The sequence below is a fragment of the Anolis sagrei genome, chromosome 1, assembly GCF_037176765.1.
Source record: "Anolis sagrei isolate rAnoSag1 chromosome 1, rAnoSag1.mat, whole genome shotgun sequence".
In the NCBI taxonomy this organism is placed as follows: Eukaryota; Metazoa; Chordata; class Lepidosauria; order Squamata; family Dactyloidae; genus Anolis; species Anolis sagrei.
The window spans coordinates 214678786-214697975 of NC_090021.1; the positions used below are offsets into that span (position 1 = coordinate 214678786).

Below are 19190 nucleotides of genomic sequence, written 5' to 3' on the forward strand. Positions count from 1 at the left end.
CCACTTTTTCTCTCTTTTCAGCATGGAGCCCGACAGGAAGTGCCTGTGAGTCATGTGAAGGGCTCCATGCTAAAAATGGAGGTGAAGAAGCGTAAGGGCAGGCAAATAGGCCTATGTGATGAGGTAGCTAGTTAGTTGAAAGTTTGCATGGGAAACACTATCTCTGTATGAATCACCAATTAGTGAACATATAGGCACAGATTCTGATGGTGTTGAATGAAAATTAGGAATACCCCTTCACTAGTCATTCTTGGTCTCACACAGAGTGAAGATAATATCAACACACATATGATTTTCCTTTGCATTCCAAGCCATCTCTACAAATATGGATCTTAGATGGTTTAGATTTCTTATGAGTTCTCAGAATACATAAATTTACCTTTGATGTTTCCCAGCTCTGTTACATTGAGTTGAAGAAAATTTTCTTTTATAACGAAAGACTCCTGCTTTAATGCCAGTACTGATGCCTTCATTTGCTTCTGCATTTTAACAATCATACTATATGCAAGTTAACCTTTGAGCTACATTTTATGTACAATTATTTTGTATGCATTGTTTATATAAATAGAAAAGGTAGCCTTATTTTCAGTTTATATAGATTCAAGATTTGTGTGATGGGAGGTGCATGTTTGCAGCAACTAGCAATTCTCATTAAGGAGTAAAGATACCAATGACTAAAGAATCAGATTGCAGCTTTATTGTAGTAGCTCCAGTGGAGCCCCCGGTGGCGCAGTGGGTTAAAGCCCTGTGCCGGCAGGACTGAAGACCGACAGGTCGCAGGTTCGAATCCAGGGAGAGGCGGATGAGCTCCCTCTATCAGCTCCAGCTCCTCATGCGGAGACATGAGAGAAGCCTCCCACAAGGATGATAAAACATCAAATCATCTGGGCGTCCCCTGGGCAATGTCCTTGCAGATGGCCCATTCTCTCACACCAGAAGCGACTTGCAGTTTCTCAAGTCGCTTCTGACACGACAAAAAAAAATTGCTCCAGTATCAGAAAGTTCTCTCAGAGTTCTAAGAAATGAGAGAATAAGAGGTGGAAGAAAAGGGTGGAGAGATCACTCAAAGTATCAGTTCACATCTCAGGGATGTCAAAATACATGGAGGATAACAAATGAGGCAACTCTGGATCACTCTGGATCACTGAAACTTACTTAAACCTATTACTGCTGCTCTCTCAAGGATACAGCTCCACTGAATTAATGCAGTTTGAAACTACTTTAACTGCCATGGTCAATGCTATAGAATTCTGGTGTCTGCAATTTGGTGAGGACCCTGCAGCCTTTAGCAGAGAAGACTAAATACCTTGTAAACGATATACAGTACTACATGATTCCATAGCATTAGTTAAAGTGATGCCAAACTGCTTTCATTCTTCAGTCTACTTGCAGCAAAAGTCATCTGAAATGCTGAGTGTTGATACATTTCCCACATTGTGCACTCAAGGAGAGATTCCTTTTGGTGACATATATATGCATAACCTCTGGATACATATGTATATGCATTTTAAGACAGTGTAGAAGTAGATTTTCAGTGCCTCTTTGCACCATACCCCATGGGTACAGCTCCATCCTCATAGAAACTGATTGACTGGAGGAATGTAAGTGTATATGTATCCTTTTGAACCTCTGTGGAAAAGACACAGCCTTAAACTGGTGCCTGAAGCTATTCCTCCAGAATATGAAGTGTACCCTAACACCAGACCAACCCATATGACAGCATAAGTATTCTGAAATAAATTTGTGCCCCACTAGCACGTTTATTGGACCTGAACCTGAAATTCTGATTCTATTAAATGGTTCCAAAACACGAGATGGAAATGGGGATTAAAATGAGACTATCTCATATATCACCAGTGATATGTGTGGCATTTTAATTTAAAATATACCTATTTGACACCAGTTTTAGTATACATTTAAGTCATTCAGTAGCAATTTCACAATAATGGTTTTTACCTACTGTCGACCTGGTCTGAATCTAAAATTCCATTCTTAGGGTGAAAGGTTAAAATACCAATTACCAGGAGCATGAGTCCTCCAGTTTCCTGCATTGCCAAACTACTCAAGCAAGCATATTTGCAAGTACATGGAATAATGCATAAATTAAAAGTGATGAAAGTAAAAGTTGCATTGCCTCATGGTTTTAGTAGCCATCAATAAAAGTGAAATTGAAGAAAAGTTGGATGCAGCAAAATGTCCTGGAGTGTCTCATATTTAAAGTTTAGTAGTTAATACTTGAAGTATTGTGATAACAGTACCTGTCCTTCCTGGAGGGTCGTACCCAGAAGGTATTGCTGGGGGACTCCTGCTCGGCCCCACAGCCATTGTCCTGTGGGGTCCCGCAGGGCTCAGTATTGTCCCCCATGTTGTTTAACATCTACATGAAGCCGCTGGGTGAGATCATCCGGAGTTTTGGAGTTTGATGCCATCTGTACGCAGATGACGTCCAACTCTATCACTCATTTCCACCAGATGCTAAGGAGGCTGTCCAAGTCCTGAACCGGTGCCTGGCCGCTGTGACGGTCTGGATGAGGGCAAGCAAATTGAAGTTGAATCCAGACAAGACAGAGGTCCTCCTGGTCAGTCGCAAGGCCGAACAGGGTATAGGGTCGTAACCTGTGCTGGATGGGGTCACACTCCCCTTGAAGGCACAGGTTCGCAGCTTGGGAGTTCTCCTGGATTCATCACTGAGCCTGGAATCCCAGGTTGCAAGGGTGGCCAGGGGAGCGTTCGCACAATTAAAACTTGTGCCAGCTGCGTCCGTACCTTGGGAAGTCAGATTTGACCATGGTGGTCCATGCTACATGTAGGGTAGACTACTGCAACACACTCTACATGGGGTTGCCTTTGAAGACTGCTCGGAAGCTGTCCAACGAGAGGCAGCCAGGTTAATAACTGGGGCGGCATACAGGGAGCATACAACTCCCATATTATGCCAGCTCCACTGGCTGCCAGTTTGTTACCAGGCACAATTCAAGGTGCTGGCTTTGGCCTATAAAGCCGTAAACGGGCCTGGCCCAAATTACCTATCTGAACACATCTCCCCCTATGAACCATTGCGGAGATTAAGATCCTCCAGGGAGGCCCTGCTTTCCGTCCAGCCATTGTCACAGGCACGATTGGTGGGGACGAGAGACAGGGCCTTCTCTCTTCTTCTTGAATAGCAAACTTTATGGATGTTCAACTCTTATCAATAATGGTTCAGTAAAAAAGTTCACTTTTGGACTTTTTTTTTTTGCAGAGCTATGTTTTTAAGCTGTGGGTGGTTGTATCAGTGGATAAAGAATCTATGGATATAGAGGGCCAATTGTAATAGAATCAAGAAAGGAAGCCACCCAACATCTGCAGATAGGAATCATTAATGATTGTATTGTATTGTGCTGTGCTTTTTGTTTAATGGAAACAAGACATTGAATTTCAAGAATTCATACAGTCTTTACAATCAAATATAGCATAATACACCCCTTCTTTCTTCAGACACAGAGCTGTTTTAGATAAAAATACCAGTTTGCATCACTTCACTTAATAAATCAAGAAGATGCATTTTTTTCATGTCAGGAGCAACTTGAGAAACTGCAAGTCGCTTCTGGTGTGAGAGAATTGGCTGTCTGCAAGGACATTGCCCAAGAGACACCCCGGTGGGTTTTTTAAATGTTTTACCATCCTTGTGGGAGACTTCTCTCATGTTCCCACATGGGGAGCTGGAGCTGATAGAGGGAGCTCATCCACACTCTTCCTGGATTCGAACCTAGGACCTAGGACCTGTCGGTCTTCAGTCCTGCCGGCACATGGGGTGTAGGAAAATCCCACGAGGTTAGCAGAGTGATAAGGGAGGGAAGCAATTATCTTCTCCTCTCCCCCGTCCCTTCCCCATCACATCACTGCAGGCAGTAACTGACAGGTAGGGCACATGTTGTGGCCAGAGACCAGTGCAACACAGAGAAAGGGAAGGGACAGCAAGTTCCAGGAAGCATGGGGTAACAGTGAAAGCATTTGTGGATGGTTGCATCTCAGAACTGACCCAACTGTTTACATGGGCCCAAGTCAGGGATTATGTATAGACAGCTGGAAGATCTGCTAAAGCTAGAATGGACCATCTACCATAGACTTCAGTAGCACTTTTCTTAACATAGTTCAAAGCTTAACATAGTTTCACCAGCTACCCCTGGATTTGACAATGACATGTTTTAATAATCAGGCTATATGCAAACTCTGTTTAGAAAACCCTTCTAGAACTGATATTGCAGAGTCTACCTACCCCCCAATTTTCTTTTTTCCTATAATATTCACCATCTATAACCCTAAATGTTCTTTTAAAATGTAGTTCTTCAATAAGCCCATTTCTTTTCTGTTTCACTTGAAATAACTGAATGCAGGTGAAAGAAAGGAAATGGCTTAGATGATACAAAACACAGAAGAGTTATAGACTGTAAATGGTAGTTCATGAACATTTTTTAAATTTTACATTTTTATTCATTTTCTGGCAGATGGTGGGAATCCATCTGCAACCACCAGTTTCTTTTCAGAGAAATTCAAGTATACTCATCCCTGTTAGCAGCTAACTGCCCCCTGAAATAGGAGGTATTACTCTTGTTTATATTTTTCCAAAGCAAACCTCTTGACCCAATATTGATATAATTTGTGCCAGACACATCAATGCAGAAAAAGAAAACGAGAAGGGGTCGAGGCAAAAGAAAGCCCATTATTCTATTGCTGTCTTTGATATATTGTTCCCTATAGTATATTTTATAGTTTTTAGCCACTGTACTCTTTAATATCAGAAGTTTCCCAACTATACCCAGGGAATATGGTGCCTCACATCATATTAAATTTCACTGCAGAGAGCTTCTACTACTCAGTCTATATTTCATATCATTGCAATAAACTTTTAAAGCATTTTGGTGATCGTTTACATCTTTCAAAAATCTATAAAATTATTAACTCCTCTTCCTTAAAAGTATCACTTCATCATTTAAATTCATTATATTCAACCTTGGCAGACTTTAAAGGCCAATGCTACTGTTGTTGCTTAAACACTTTTCAATATTTCTGGGCATGTGGGTGTTGTTGGCTCATCTTTGGTTTAAGCTGCCCTGTGAGGGCTATATATTCAGAGGCAGTCTCTAAATAGTCTCAAAACTAAAATATGACAAATTAATACCTTCTTCTTCAATGTGTTCAGCATGTAGTGGTGAATTAAAACATATATGCCTTGAACAAGAAATGATTGATCTTTGTTCTAGTACAGAACTTTTTGAGAATCTGTTTCTGTACTCTGGGATTTGAATGTTCCCCTTATGTAGCTGCAGATTTTTAATCTGTGTGTGTGCGCGCGCGTGCACTACATAAATATTTAAATGCATTGGTAGTAATTAAAAACCCAGGAAAAATCATCAATATAACTCAGATATATAGACAGAACTTTATTACGGTCCATGGACCCACAGCTGTTAAATAAATAGTAAACATACAGGAGTTTACAGATCCCTTGTAAGCAAGGGACGCTGATAGACCAATTGAGGTTGCTTTCCGATCTGCCCTCCTTGCCCAAAGGTATAACTCAGATATTGATTTCGTCAGTTGAAATAGCTTCCCTATGGTAGAAGGGTTTCAAGCTCATTGGTAAGCATTGCCCTCTTTTTTCTCAGAACCCCCTTCTCTGCTAACAAGCTACTTGAGTAGATGAAAGGATGTCTTCAGAAATGATAATCTCATCAGGTAGCGTTTGGAGATAGGGAAGAGACTGGATTATAACTGTTTCCTACATTGTCTGCATTACATAAACAAAACACAACTGTAGTATTTAACACAACCTTCAGAAAATATTATTCCAAAATGATGTGTCCATCTATGGCAGCTCCTTTTCTTCTTTATATTTGTTCACATGTATAAAGGTAACCCTATTGTTCCAAAATTCCTTGCTTTTTCTATGTTTTTCATTGCTCTAGTCAGATTTGTAGATTTGTTGCTGAAAATAAGGACAAATGTATTTGTGTGCTTTTGGGTAATGCTTTAAAATATTTTAAAACCTTGCTAATTTTGGCATGCAATACATGTATGGATTATCAAACACTCTTTCTTGACATCTTTTGATCCTAACACTGTACAAGAATACATCCATGGAGTGTATTTTATGATGCAAAATGATCAGCATTGAAATTAGGCTTCTGGACACATCAGAAACCACTGAGAGGAAAGTCACATGTGCTTTTTATTTCATGTCAAAAGCATTGCATAAATGAGTATAAAATTGATAAAAATAGAGGGAACAAGAGCAGTTAAATAATTCTTGACCAAAAACGGGCAACAGCTTTAAACAATTCTTCCTCTGTGCATGAGACAGGGCATTGTGGACAAGCATACATAATGTGGAGTTGTTTGTTCTGCTCCACAGTTGCACAAGGCGGAGGACTCTTCTAGGTACTGCCATTTAGCCAGGTTGTTTTTTGATCTTCCAACTCCATTTCTGAGTCTTCTCGAAGAAAGCAATGAGTATTTTTGGCAATTTTCTTCCTGCTGTGAGAAAGAATGTGTAAACTACACACTTTTTGGAGCCTGTCTGCATTTCAGAACTTATTCTGGCTAAACTTGAATGATGACATATAAAACAACAGAAAATTCTGTTTTTAGTAGTACTCTATCAAGTGCTAATTTTGTATGAGTTCTCTCAATTGAAACATTTTCTGTAAAGGTTACTGCTTTTTTACTTAAGAATATTATAATGCAAAGAAATACTATCTTCTGTGCAGAAAATCCTGTTTTATATGCAAACGTTTGTGCAGAATAATTCACAAATTGCAAAGACTCATGTCTATCCAGAATTGATCATTTTTTCAATTTTTTAATATTCTAACCATCTCTAGGGTCTACAGATGCATGATGCTGATTCAAAACTTTCAGAAAAATAACCTGAGATTATGTCCATTCACTTAATGGAATTTTAATGACTCAGTGGTTTTGAAAAGCAACACACATAAGTTAATTTTAGTATTTACTATTAGAACTTACTCCATGCTAGTGCTAGCTTCTGATTCATAGCAACTGAGTTTGATTCTTTTCACGTTGCTCTACAAGCAAAGAAGTTCGGCATTGTCAAAGTGGAGGATTCTGTCTTTAAGGATAATGCTGGCAGACCATTCTCATACTTAACTTCACATGTCATTGTCTCTCCGTGGATCCTCACACTTCCAGATCATATCTGTACTGAACACTGTCCCAAGCATTAGATTTTGCAACCTGAATTTCTCTTCTGCTTTGTCCAAATGACTGAGTAACAAAAAACTACTTTGACCTTTTCAGTCTTTCTCGGTGTAATTTACAGACTGTTTACTCTTCTCCTAAAGCATGGCCTCAGAAAACTTCATGATAAAAACAGACAGCCAATCAAAGCATGAAATGCTGGAAAGGTTACTGCCTTTGGTTCTGCTGTGTCTATTCAATGTTCATAGCCTTGTTTCTAAGAAATATTATAATAAGAAGAGCAAATGCCATCAGATGAATCACATTTCCTAGTCTTTCATGTCACTCTAGTCCACTTTTCTCTTAAGTAAATACTGCTGCCCTGACTGATTATATTTAATACAAAGAGCTGCAGATCTGTTTGTAGTTTGGTGTTATTTACTTGATAAAAAGTTTCCATGCAGAAAGTTCTAGAGTCAGTCCCTGACATCTCCAGTTAAGAAAAATCTTATAAAGGACATCTGCATAGTTGTGATTCTGAACACCTACTGCAGATCTTTAGCCAGCATTAAGATTGGTGGCAGAAGCCTAGAGGATTCCAAGAGCTATTTTTCACATTTTGGAGCTGTTACAGGATGCACCAGTCCCTCTCCATGAACTGGAATTGCAGGAGAGGAAAAAGGGAATAGAAGTTCACTTTTTCCTCCCCTTCAAGGAAAAAAAAGTTTCCCCACCACCAGGCTTCCAAGTGTTCTGAGGGTTTTGTTTTTTATGAGAATTGCACCTACAGAGACTTCTTGAGGTGTTGCCTTCTCATTTTTTTTTTATTAAAAAATAATCATGGAAATTTTGGGTGTTCCTGGGCTAATATTAGGACATTGCCCCCCAAATAAGAATTCTGCCCCCCCCCCCTAGAATTTACATCCAGTTTTCCAAATAGTAACATAAATAGTAACATAAAACCTCAACTAGATATTTAAACTTATTGTACCTAAATACCCTAAAGGCACCAGATTCTATCAAACCTACTTACTACTTGGCTAGGAGACTGCCAACAAAAATCAGATGGTGTAGGCTATAGTTCAGTGGAAGAAACTGCAAAACCACCACATTATTTACTATAAATTGACAAGTGAGTTGAAGGCACATATCCACACATTTTTTACAAATTCAAAGAAAATGGAGAAGGTACCAAGCAAATTTGAACACAACAAATATCAGAATCATAGATATGAAAGGATTTTCAACACCTTACTTTTTGTGATGCTTGTAATTTAGGGACTCAAGGAAATTTTATCAGGAGTGTAAAGAAATTTTTTTTATGTAGACATTAGGCAATGTCTTTATCCCCTCTCAAATAGATTTGCCATGGCCACAGGATTCTCACTCCTGAGTCACCTTACTGGTATCTGACTTGAGGAGCATCCAGACAGGCCCTTTAATGTAGGAGTTACCACAATTAAAAGGGGGCTGTCAAGATGACATCCTGGACAAACCCAAATGAATTTGCTACAAACCAGGAAAACCCTGGTTTGTGGTAAATTAATAGGTTAGTGGGTTTATTCCGCGCCTTCTTAGAAGGTGCGGGATAAACCCATTACTTCCAGTGTCTGGACTGCAGTTCAGACAGTAGTCCCATGGTTTTCCAGGCTACATTAGCCCAGAAAACGGTGAGAACACCAACTCCCTCCCCAAAGCCCCCAAAAGCTCTGTAAAAACAAAGGAACTTACCTGGTTTCCATTAGAGGGCTGCCGGAGCTCTCCTGGCATGTAGAAATGACGGGCCAGGAGAGCTCCAGCAGCCTTCTAATGGAGGTCAGGTAAGTTCTTTTGTTTTTTACAGGGCTTTTGGGGAGGAGGTTAGAAATTTTCAGGAGAACATCTAGATACCCACATCAGAAAGCACAGGCTTTCTGGGGTGTGTGTGGATGGGCCCCTGTAGCTTCATAAGTTGCAGATTTCTGCTGCATCACTATTGGTTCTTGGCTCAGGATATATATTCTCCTTTGAAGCTGTAAGGACCTTACTGCACATTTTTTGCTTCTCTCGTCACATAGTTCTAAAAGCCAGCCAAAAATTCCAGAGAGAATGATTTACATCTTAAAAGATTAAATAACTTCAGCTGACTGAATACCAGAAAAGGGTGGACAATGGGTGTGTTCACGTACAATCATTTTACTGACCTGTCTTTAATCCCTTAGCAAAATGTTCTCATGCTTTGGATATGACTATAGCTGTTGAGATAATATTTTGGACAGCGAAGCATTTCGTAAGATAAGAAACAGTTACAGAATAGCCATCTGTTGTCCAATTGATAGAGAGGTAGGAATACAATTCAACACTTGGTTTACAGTGAGCATTCCCCAGTAGCCCTGTGTACATTGTAGGATGATCCTGCTGTATTTTGTTGTGAAATAAAATGCTTTATTATGCAATGAATATTTGGGGAAGATGAGACTGTTCAAGGCTGCTTATAGGAAGAAAACAGAGGAAGAAACAAGTATTCAAACAATAAATGTGGAGGAAAATCTTTCAGAAACAGGATCAACAGCTTCTAATGTCAGAGCCCAAAAATGAGATAACAGATTATGGGCTCCAAGTTTTGGGGAAGGAGGCTTTGAGTAAGATGTCTGCAGGGAGATAAGAGGAGGAATACATCTAAGGATCACCACTGTATCCTTTACTGTGGTATAGGCCTTAGTATGTGCTCAATTGTACCAGTCTCTAACCCCAGTCCTGTATAGGTACAGAAAATATATTTTCATAGGTTTGCTGAGTTCATGTGTGGAATAGGTGCATTTTCTCTTCTTTATACATAAATCAGTAAATCCAGCACCTTATCCTTCTCCTACTTTGTGGTGTCACATTCAATGTAGTGGTGCATATCTTTAAATCCTCTGTGTGGCTTAGTACCCAAGTATCTAGTGGATCGCTGTATCAATCCTCCTACACACTGAGATTTGGGACTGTTATTAACTGCCCTCCTACAAGAGAGCTTTTTCATGATTGTTCTCTACTTTTTAAAGTCCCTTTATTTATTTACTGTGATACCAGGTCCTTTGATGGAGTACTTCTTTCTGCACAATGCTGGAAGGTTTTATGGTGTGGTAAATTAGTTAATTTAGTCTCCCCGCATAAAGCTGTACCTAAATTTCCTACTTAACAGATGCAACAGTATTTTGGGCTGCATAGGTCAACAGCAAGCTAGACTATTAATGATCGGGAGCTTACTCCAACCTGTGCTAGCTTCGAACTCATGATCTCTTGGTCAGTAGTGATTTAATGCAGCTAGCTACTAACTAGCTGCACCACAGCCCTTCCAACAAAGTTATAACTCAATGACCTACTTGTTGTTTTACTGCTAGGTAAGGGCTGCTAACTTTAGACATTTCTAATTATTTTAAGTTACTGTGAAGTTTTATTGACTATGGTTTATGTTTAAAGCTTTTGGACATTCCAAGCTTTTGTATTTCATTGTTTTGTTATAGTTATTTTTAGTCTTTCAGAAAATACACAGGGAATCTAGTTTGAAAAGAGATAATACATTTCAGAAATCATTCAATAAACAAACTTTTTCTATATGGCTAGTTGCTATATGAATGATTCGAGTAGGAAATATAAATGTGCTTTAGCTTGAATACTATGAACACTAGGGAAAAAGGATGCAAAGTTATCTATTACAATACCACCCCCATATTAATAAAGGATATGTTTTAAGATCTCCAGTTGATATCCTACATGAGGTTCTTGTCGGTTTTTTCGGACTATAGGGCCATGTTCTAGAGGCATTTCTCCTGACGTTTCGCCTGCATCTATGGCAAGCATCCTCAGAGGTAGTGAGGTCTGTTGGAAATAGGACAATGGGTTTATATATCTGTGGAATGGTTGGGGTGGGGCAAGGAGCTCTTCCCTGCTAGAGCTAGGTGTGAATGTTTCAGCTGATCACCTTCATTAGCATTTGAAGGCCTGCCTGACCCTGGGAAAACCTTTTGTTGAGAGGTGTTAAGATGTGCCTGGTTGTGCTAGGTAAGGGCTGGTAACTTTAGACATTTCTAATTATTTTAAGTTACAGTGCAGTTTTATTGCACCTCTCAACAAAAGGTTTTCCCAGGCTCAGGCAGGTCTTCAAATGCTAATGAAGGTGATCAGCTGAAACATTCACATCTAGCTCTAGCAGGGAAGAGCTCCTTGCCCCACCCCAGCCATTCCACAGATATATAAACCCATTGTCCTATTTTCAACAGACCTCACTACCTCTGAGGATGCTTGCCATAGATGCAGGCGAAACATCAGGAGAAATGCCTCTAGAACATGGCCCTATAGCCCGAAAAAACCCACAAGAACCTAGTGATTCCAGCCATGAAAGCCTTCGACAATACATTGATATCCTACATTTTGACTACATTTGAGCCAGAAGTATGATGTAGAATAGAACTAAGAGGACCTAGAGAGGCCCACTATTACATTTGTTTGTTGACCTCTCCCAGTGCTGTTCTGTGATATGCATGGGCTGGGAGAATCGTAGAATCATAGAGACCACATGGGCTATCTAGTTCAACCCTTTGATCATTGTAGTTGCCCTCCTCTGGACACCTTCCAGTTTGTCAAAATCTCTTTTGAACTGTGGTGCTCAGAATTGGACACAGTATTCCAGGTGAGGTCTAACCAAAGCAGAACAAAGAGGCACCATAACTTCCCTCAATCTAGACACCATACTACATATGATGCAGCCCAAAATCCCATTGACTTTTGTAGCTGCTGCATCACATTGTTTGCTCATGCTCAGCTTGTTGTTCATGAATACTCCAATATCCTTTTCACATGGGCTGTTGTCAAGCTGGGCGTCACCTATCCTGTATCTTTGCATTTCATTTCTTTCTGCCTAAATTACCTGTATTCTCTTTTCCTCCTTGTTGAAATTAATGTTGTTAGTTTTGGTCAAACTCTCTAATCTGTTAAGTTTGTTTTGAATTCTGATCCTGTCTTGTAGAGTGTTAGCTATCCAGCCTAACTTGGTGTCATCTGCCAACTTGATAAGCATGCCCTCTAAACTTTCATCTATTGAGTTTGTGGATAAGGAGATCATACTGTATTAAAAGCCTGAGTTGTTTAATTATTGATCGATCAGATGATACAAATTGGATACTTTCTTGTTGAGGAGTAACAAAATGGAGGTCCAATAATCTTTCCTGTTAAACCAAGTTTTTGCTAAAATAGCTAAGATGTATTAAGCTGTCTCTACAGTTTGTATCATAAGCGAAAGTACAGTGAATTGCTTTTGATGTTTTGCAAGAGATCATGAACCTTGCAAAATGCTACAATGCAATGTGCATTGATTCTGTCTTGTTTTATATCTTGAAAAAAACACAGAAAAATGAATGAAAGTGATTTTTCTCCAGCACTGTCTTTGCAATCAATGCTGCTATATAGCAATATATGCCATTGTGTGCGATTGCCAGATGTCCCTTATTATAAGGAATGCACCCTGTTTGAAGACTGGAGGACTTTTTCTTTTGTACAGACTGATTACAATGCCCCCAAGTCCCATATTGTAAGATATGGACCCTTCATAAAGATAGAAAATATGTTCTTCATGTCATTTCTGAATTTGGAGAATATGGTAATTTTACAGAGAAATACATGACAAAGTTAACTTTTTATCATGTCAGAAGCCACTTGAGAAACTGCAAGTCATTTCTGGTGTGAAATAATTGGCCGTCTGCAAGGATGTTGCCCAGGGGATGCCTGGCTGTTTTACCTTCTGTGGGAGGCTTCTCTCATGTCCCCAAATGGGAAGCAGGGGCTGACAGACTTGTTTTGTATCTTGAAAAAAACACAGAAAAATGAATGAAAGTGATTTTTCTACAGCACTGTCTTTGCAATCAATGCTGCTCATCCCGTCTCATGGATTTGAACTACTGTCCTTCAGGCCAGCAGTTCAGCTGGCACAAGGGTTTAACCCATTGCGCCACCACAGATTCTTTACAAAGTTAACTTAAATCTATTTTTTTATTTGGTATTTAGGTACCTTATTGTTCCTTATTGATGTTTTCAAACCTGGAAACACTAACTGTGTGTTACCATGGTTAGATTCCAAGGAGTTGAATGGAAACAGAAAAATAATCTGCAGGGACTTCCCTCTAATTGTAATCCAGCTGCATAGGCTGATTGAAATAGTTTACTATTTGCTCTGATCGTCACTTCTGGTGTCATATCGCAGGAATAATCTTGTTCAGCGTTAGCTGTTATGTCAACCTTGGTTTGTCTTTTTATCAAGAAGTAATGATATTGCACAGGTTTGGTACTTATATGTATTCATATTTGTTGACACAGCCATGTTGTACTAGAGCTCTTTCTTCCAAATCTAACTGCAGCTCCTTTCTACCCATATAATATACTATGAAAATGTAGGGACAGGGAAGAAATACTCTTGGTTCTGCCATTGCAGGAAAAAAGTTTACATAGAAAAATGTATATGCAGAAATCATATATATGAAAAAATGTACAAGTTTTTTAAAGTTTATATTTGTAAAATGTACAAAAACATACTTTTGTTAATCGCAATATGCACTGACACATGTACATTTGTAAAATGTTTATAGTAATGCACATAAATATTTGTGCAAGAAGAACTATCATAATGAAAAGTATCATAAACTGGAACAGAGACAGTTGTGTTCAGGTCTACAGAAATTTAAAATACTTTGCTTTCTGATGAGGTAGAAGTATTTCTGTTTTTGCTGTATAATTTAGGAAAAACACAAAAGACAAGCAATTCAGATTAATAGCAACAACATAGGGAAATTCCAAACCAATCATTGTTTTGGAATGTTTAATATCAAATAAAAAGTCAATTTTAATATGTAAATTTTAATGTATTTCCCCAGTGAGAAGAGCAGAAACCTGGCAGTTGTAATTGACTACACATCAAAGGATCTTCAGCCATGGACAAAAAGCAGAAACAAGTGAAAAGAGAGTTTGGAAAGAGATTCTCTTTGGACAGCAGCCTTATGGTGAGTACAAAAATGTTTCTACACTTCTGGATGTTTTTGTCTTTCTGGCTGCTGGATTTGGCCTTTTTACAGTGGTGCTCTTTTATAGCTTGATTGTATTCCAAAACACATATTCAAGATTGTGGCTCGTATTCAGGTATTAATATAGCTGCATGCTTAAGCATCTCTGCAATGTTTGTTTGTTTGATATTTCATTCTGTCTGTGCAGTCTCCAAAGCCAGCCTTCCATGTTCAGTGTAAGGTCCACTGGCAGATGGTTATGCTACACCAGTGGTTCTCAACCTGTGGGTCCCCAGAACTCCCAGAAACCCTAACAGCTGATAAACTGACTGGGATTTCTGGGTGCTGTAGGCCAAAACACCTGGGGATCCACAGGTTGAGAACCACTTGTTTTACTGATGGACTATTGAATTGAGGCCATTGTGTTGGAATCAGACTTGATAATCTTTGCAACAGCTGCATTGAAATCAATAAGATTTAATTGTGACTAACCCAATGAATACCTAGTAAGTCTTAGTGATTTCAGAGGGACCAGTGATTTCAGAGGGTATATCTAAATTTGCATCAGATGAGATCTAAGCAACTGTATTTTCGGAATTGTGAAAGACAAAGGTATTATTAATGGCTGAATGTAAATAGAAGTTTGCAGCCAAATACATGAAGGGATATCTGTGTAGGAACATGATGCATTGATAGTATAGGAAGGAATTACAGAGGAAAGATAGTGTTTTATTCAGGGTAGTTTGATGAATCTGGGATGCACTAAAATAAAGTAACAGCTCAGTTTTGGAGCTGTTACTTCAAATAATAGGAAAAGTTTGTGCAAGAGTGGCTTAGTACAGAATATTTTAAAGTGTTTATCTAAAATGTAAAATTGATATGACAAACCCATGTTTATCCACATATTATCATTGACAGCAATGATTGCCTGTCTCTCTCTCTCTTAAGTGCACAACTAATGACACATTTAGGTTTACACCTGTCTTGTGAAATGGTTGCAAGACAAAGAAAGGATATAAGTATGTGCCTGTAGTGGAAATAATGCAGCCCACACTTCACATGTGACATTTTTTCAGGCATATGGGACAAACACATGTAACATAGCTGTGACTGAGGGCAACTCTTTATTAAATATACAGTAAGAGCCCATATCCACAGATTCACTTACTCATGCCTGGGGGGCAATGGTATATCGAGGAACTTGTTAAGTCCTTCAGGTGATTCAGTAGCATGCTCCCCCAAAAGGATACTACTGAGACTTTCTAAACCCCTCAGGGTTTTATTTATTGCGTCAGAAGCGAGTTGAGGGTACAGTTAACCTGTATTTAAAAACACAACGTTTAAAAACTTGGCATTATGCTAAATGTCCTTTGATCAGAAGCTGGCCACTTGGAGGGACTCTGGTGTTATTGTGAAAAGGTCCTCCATTGTGCATGTGGCAGGACTCAGGTTGCATTGGGGTAGGTGGTCTGTGGTTTGGTCTGCTCCACACTTACATGTCGTCGACTGCACTTTGTAGCCCTATTTTTGAAGGTTGGCTCTGCACCTCGTGGTGCCAGAGTGCAGTCTGTTCAGTGACTTTCAAGTCACCCAGTCTTTTGTGTAGCCAGGAGGGAGTTTCTCATTCAGTCTCAGCCACTGATTCAGGTGCCGGGTTTTAACCTGCCACTTTTGGATTCTTGCTTTGAGTTGTTCCTGTGAGTATCTCTCTTGATCTTAGGAAGCTGTTTCTTGATTTAAGGCATTGGCATGCTGGCTGATACTTGAACAGAGGATGGGCCAGAGATGTCACTGCTTTGGTCCTTTCATTATTGACAGCTACTTCCCAACAGAAGTCAGGTGGTCCTATCCTAAACAGTATAATTTCTCCAGTTGTGTGGGGCATAGGCATCCTATGATAATGCGTCATGTCTCATTAAGAGCCACATCCACTGTTTTAATGTGGTGCAATGTATTCCACACAGGGCATGCATATTCAACAGCAGAGTAGCAAAGCCACAGGGGCAGATGCCTTCATTGTATCTGATTGGGATCCCCAGGTTGTGCTTGCAATCCTTCAGGGTGACTTTGTGATATACCTGGACTGGAAGTTAGGTAACTCAATGGTATTTAATCATAGCTGTAGTTTCAGGTAACAATGGTCCAGCTGGTAATGTATCTCCTTCGGAATTGAGCTCTTATGTCACAGTTGGCAACAATTCTATCACAAACAGCAAATGCCTGGAACTTTGACTTCATGGCTTCCAATTCTAGGTGATTCTTCACCCTTGAAGTTCACCTGTTCATTATTTATGTGACTTGTACTTTAGGTATGCTTCAGACTAGATTATACATGTTTTCTAATATCACTTTAAAGAGACATCTATTTCCATGCAATCCTATCCTAATATTATACAGGGCTTCAACCTTGCCAAATACTTAAGGGAAGACATAACCTTTTCTCTCAAGTTGTTTTCAACACATACCATTTTTAGGGGGTTTCCAAAAAAATGGGTGTGGGGATTGTATATCAGGACCCACCTAGTCCTTTGAAACACAATTTAAATTTATGAACATCCCCTCATCTGTAATGGTGAAAGAAATATAGATTCCTTTGGAAAAGGTTTCACAGAGGAGAGGTGGAGCTGAATACAATATCTGTGCTTTTGAGAATTTCAATCATGTCATGACAGTGTCCTCTGAAAGAGGTTTTGCAGAAGAGAACTGAATATCGTATCAAGTGCTCCTGAGAATTACAACATGCTGTAAAACTTTCCTTAAGCTACCTAATAGCTGGACTATGAACGTGTGTATAATAATGAATATATTTTGCTCTCAGAATAGGCTCCGCAGCGAGGGGGGTGCATTTGTAAATTAATACAAGGAGGAGTAGCAATGTAAGAAAACCTGCTCCTTCCATCAAAGCCCTAGTAGATTCCTTTGAGCAAAATACACATCTTTGTGCCTGCTGCCTGGTTCCACTTTCAGCATAAGGACTTTGTCCCTCACTCAGTGACAGAAAAGCAGCTTTCTTTTCAAAGAAATTAGATTCCCAGGGTCAGTGTTTCAGAAGGGTGCTGACATGTTGAGTTAGTACCCTTCAAAGTGCAAATGTAGGAAGGCTGGTATGAGATTTCTGTAGATGATGAAATCAGCTGACCTGGGAAGGAATGGAAAGTGGAGATGAAAATCAAAGTCACCTCCCTTTTCTGGGTCAGTAATAGAGCAGTTATAGTTGGAGAGATGAAAGGACAGCCTTCTAGCTTGTAAAATAAATCAAGGAACTCCCTTGTCTTCTCCTTTTCAGCCCCCTCAACAGCAGATTCCTTCTATTCCCAGATAAATAATTAATCAGCATCAGTATAGCAAGTTGTATGAATCTTGTAGTGAAATAGGATGTCACTGACTTTATGTTTTGGTTACTACCCTGGGGAAAAAAAGAAAATAACAAGGTTCTGACTCTATAGCAATGTTTGATCCTGGAAATCCTAGATGATGTTTTCTCTTCTGTCTCTTTTCAGAGTGAGGTTAAAAAATCTTTAATAATTGCTAAATTGGAAAATTTAAAAAGCAAAGGAGCCCAGGCTGAAAAAAGTAGTTATATTACCACTTAACAAGGCAGTTGTGTTGGGCAGGTCATGAATGATTGAATAATAGAATCAAAGAGTTGGAAGACATCACAAGGGCCAACCTCCTGCCATTCAGGAACACCCAATCAAAGCACCCCTGACAGATGGCCATGCCGAAGCAGTATCTTCCACTATTAAACAGCTTTTACCATCATAAAGCTTCAGAAGACGTTCACTTCTTGGGAGGAGAGCAATGACCAATCTTGATAAAATAGTGTAAGGAAGGCTGAGCAAAGGCAAAAAAGATGCTTTTGAACTGTGGTGTTGGAGGAAGATTTTGAGAGTGCCTTGCACTGCGGGAAGTTCAAACCAGTCCATACTCCAGGAAATAATGCCTGACTGCTCAGTGGAGGGAAGGATGAAGTTCTTTGGCCACATAATGAGAAGACAGGAAAGTTTGGAGAAGACAATTATGCTGGGGAAAATGGAAGGAAAAAGGAAAAGGGGCCGACCAAGGACAAGATGGATGGATGGATGGGTGGATGGTATCCTTGAAGTGACTGGGGGTTGTGACGGCCGACAGGGAGCTCTGGTGTGGGCTGGTCTGTGAGGTCACAAACAGTCAGAAGTGACTGGTCAGAAGTGACTGAATGGATAAACAACAAAAATGTTTAGGTGGAATCTCTTTCCCTGGACTTTGAATCCATTGCTCTGTGTCCTGTTTTTTTAAAATCCAATCTAAACATACCTAACTTCATAAGCCGTTCCCCATAGAACTGGCTTAGTCAGCCATCTTTCTTCCCAGCCTTATGTGTAGGTTTCCTGGGGCTGAGAAAAAACAGATTGGATCAATAGAACTACGGGTAGGTCACTTTCTTCTTTACTTGTTTGCCCTTCTCTTCATGCTGCACATTATCCCAAGGATTGCAACTTCAAGAGCCATAGTTCAGGTTTATCATAAGTCAACGAGTTCTTATTTCTCTCAATGTTCTCACACATTCAGTACCCAGGTTTTATTGGACTACACTTTCCATCAGTACTGACCAATGAATCAAGATAGTGCAGGTTGCAGTTGAATGGGGTGGGGTGAATCTCATGTACTGAATAAAAAGCCTTTGCCAATGTGCCCAATGCAAGCTAGCAAGTTAGTGCAATATGAGAATATGGAATAGAAAAATGACTAATGAAATGGCCTTGGATCTTGATTTTGGATTATATGATTTTAATAATTGGTTTTAACATTGATGTTTTAATTTCTTGGTTTTATTACATGTGCTTATTTTATTGTATGTATGTTTATGGCATAGAATTACAGCCTTTTTTTGGTAAGGCCACTGAGTCTCCTTCGGGGTGAGAAGGGCGGGATATAAATGTAGTAAATAAATAAATAAATGTAAGGCTCATGCTTTATTTAAAATGAAGGCAACAAAAGTGGATTCAGAATGCACAG

General features: G+C 39.5%; 1 protein-coding gene across 2 annotated transcripts in view; it reads left to right on the top strand.

The window, feature by feature from the left end:
- NCKAP5 (NCK associated protein 5) overlaps positions 1 to 19190 on the top strand; it is a 797184-nt gene that overhangs the window by 72581 nt on the left and 705413 nt on the right. For both annotated transcript variants that reach the window (XM_060775780.2, XM_060775773.2), the window contains exon 2: positions 14067 to 14192. In XM_060775780.2, the coding sequence (XP_060631763.2) occupies positions 14124 to 14192 (69 nt within the window). In that variant the 5' untranslated portion in view covers positions 14067 to 14123. The remainder of the gene's footprint in view (positions 1 to 14066; positions 14193 to 19190) is intronic.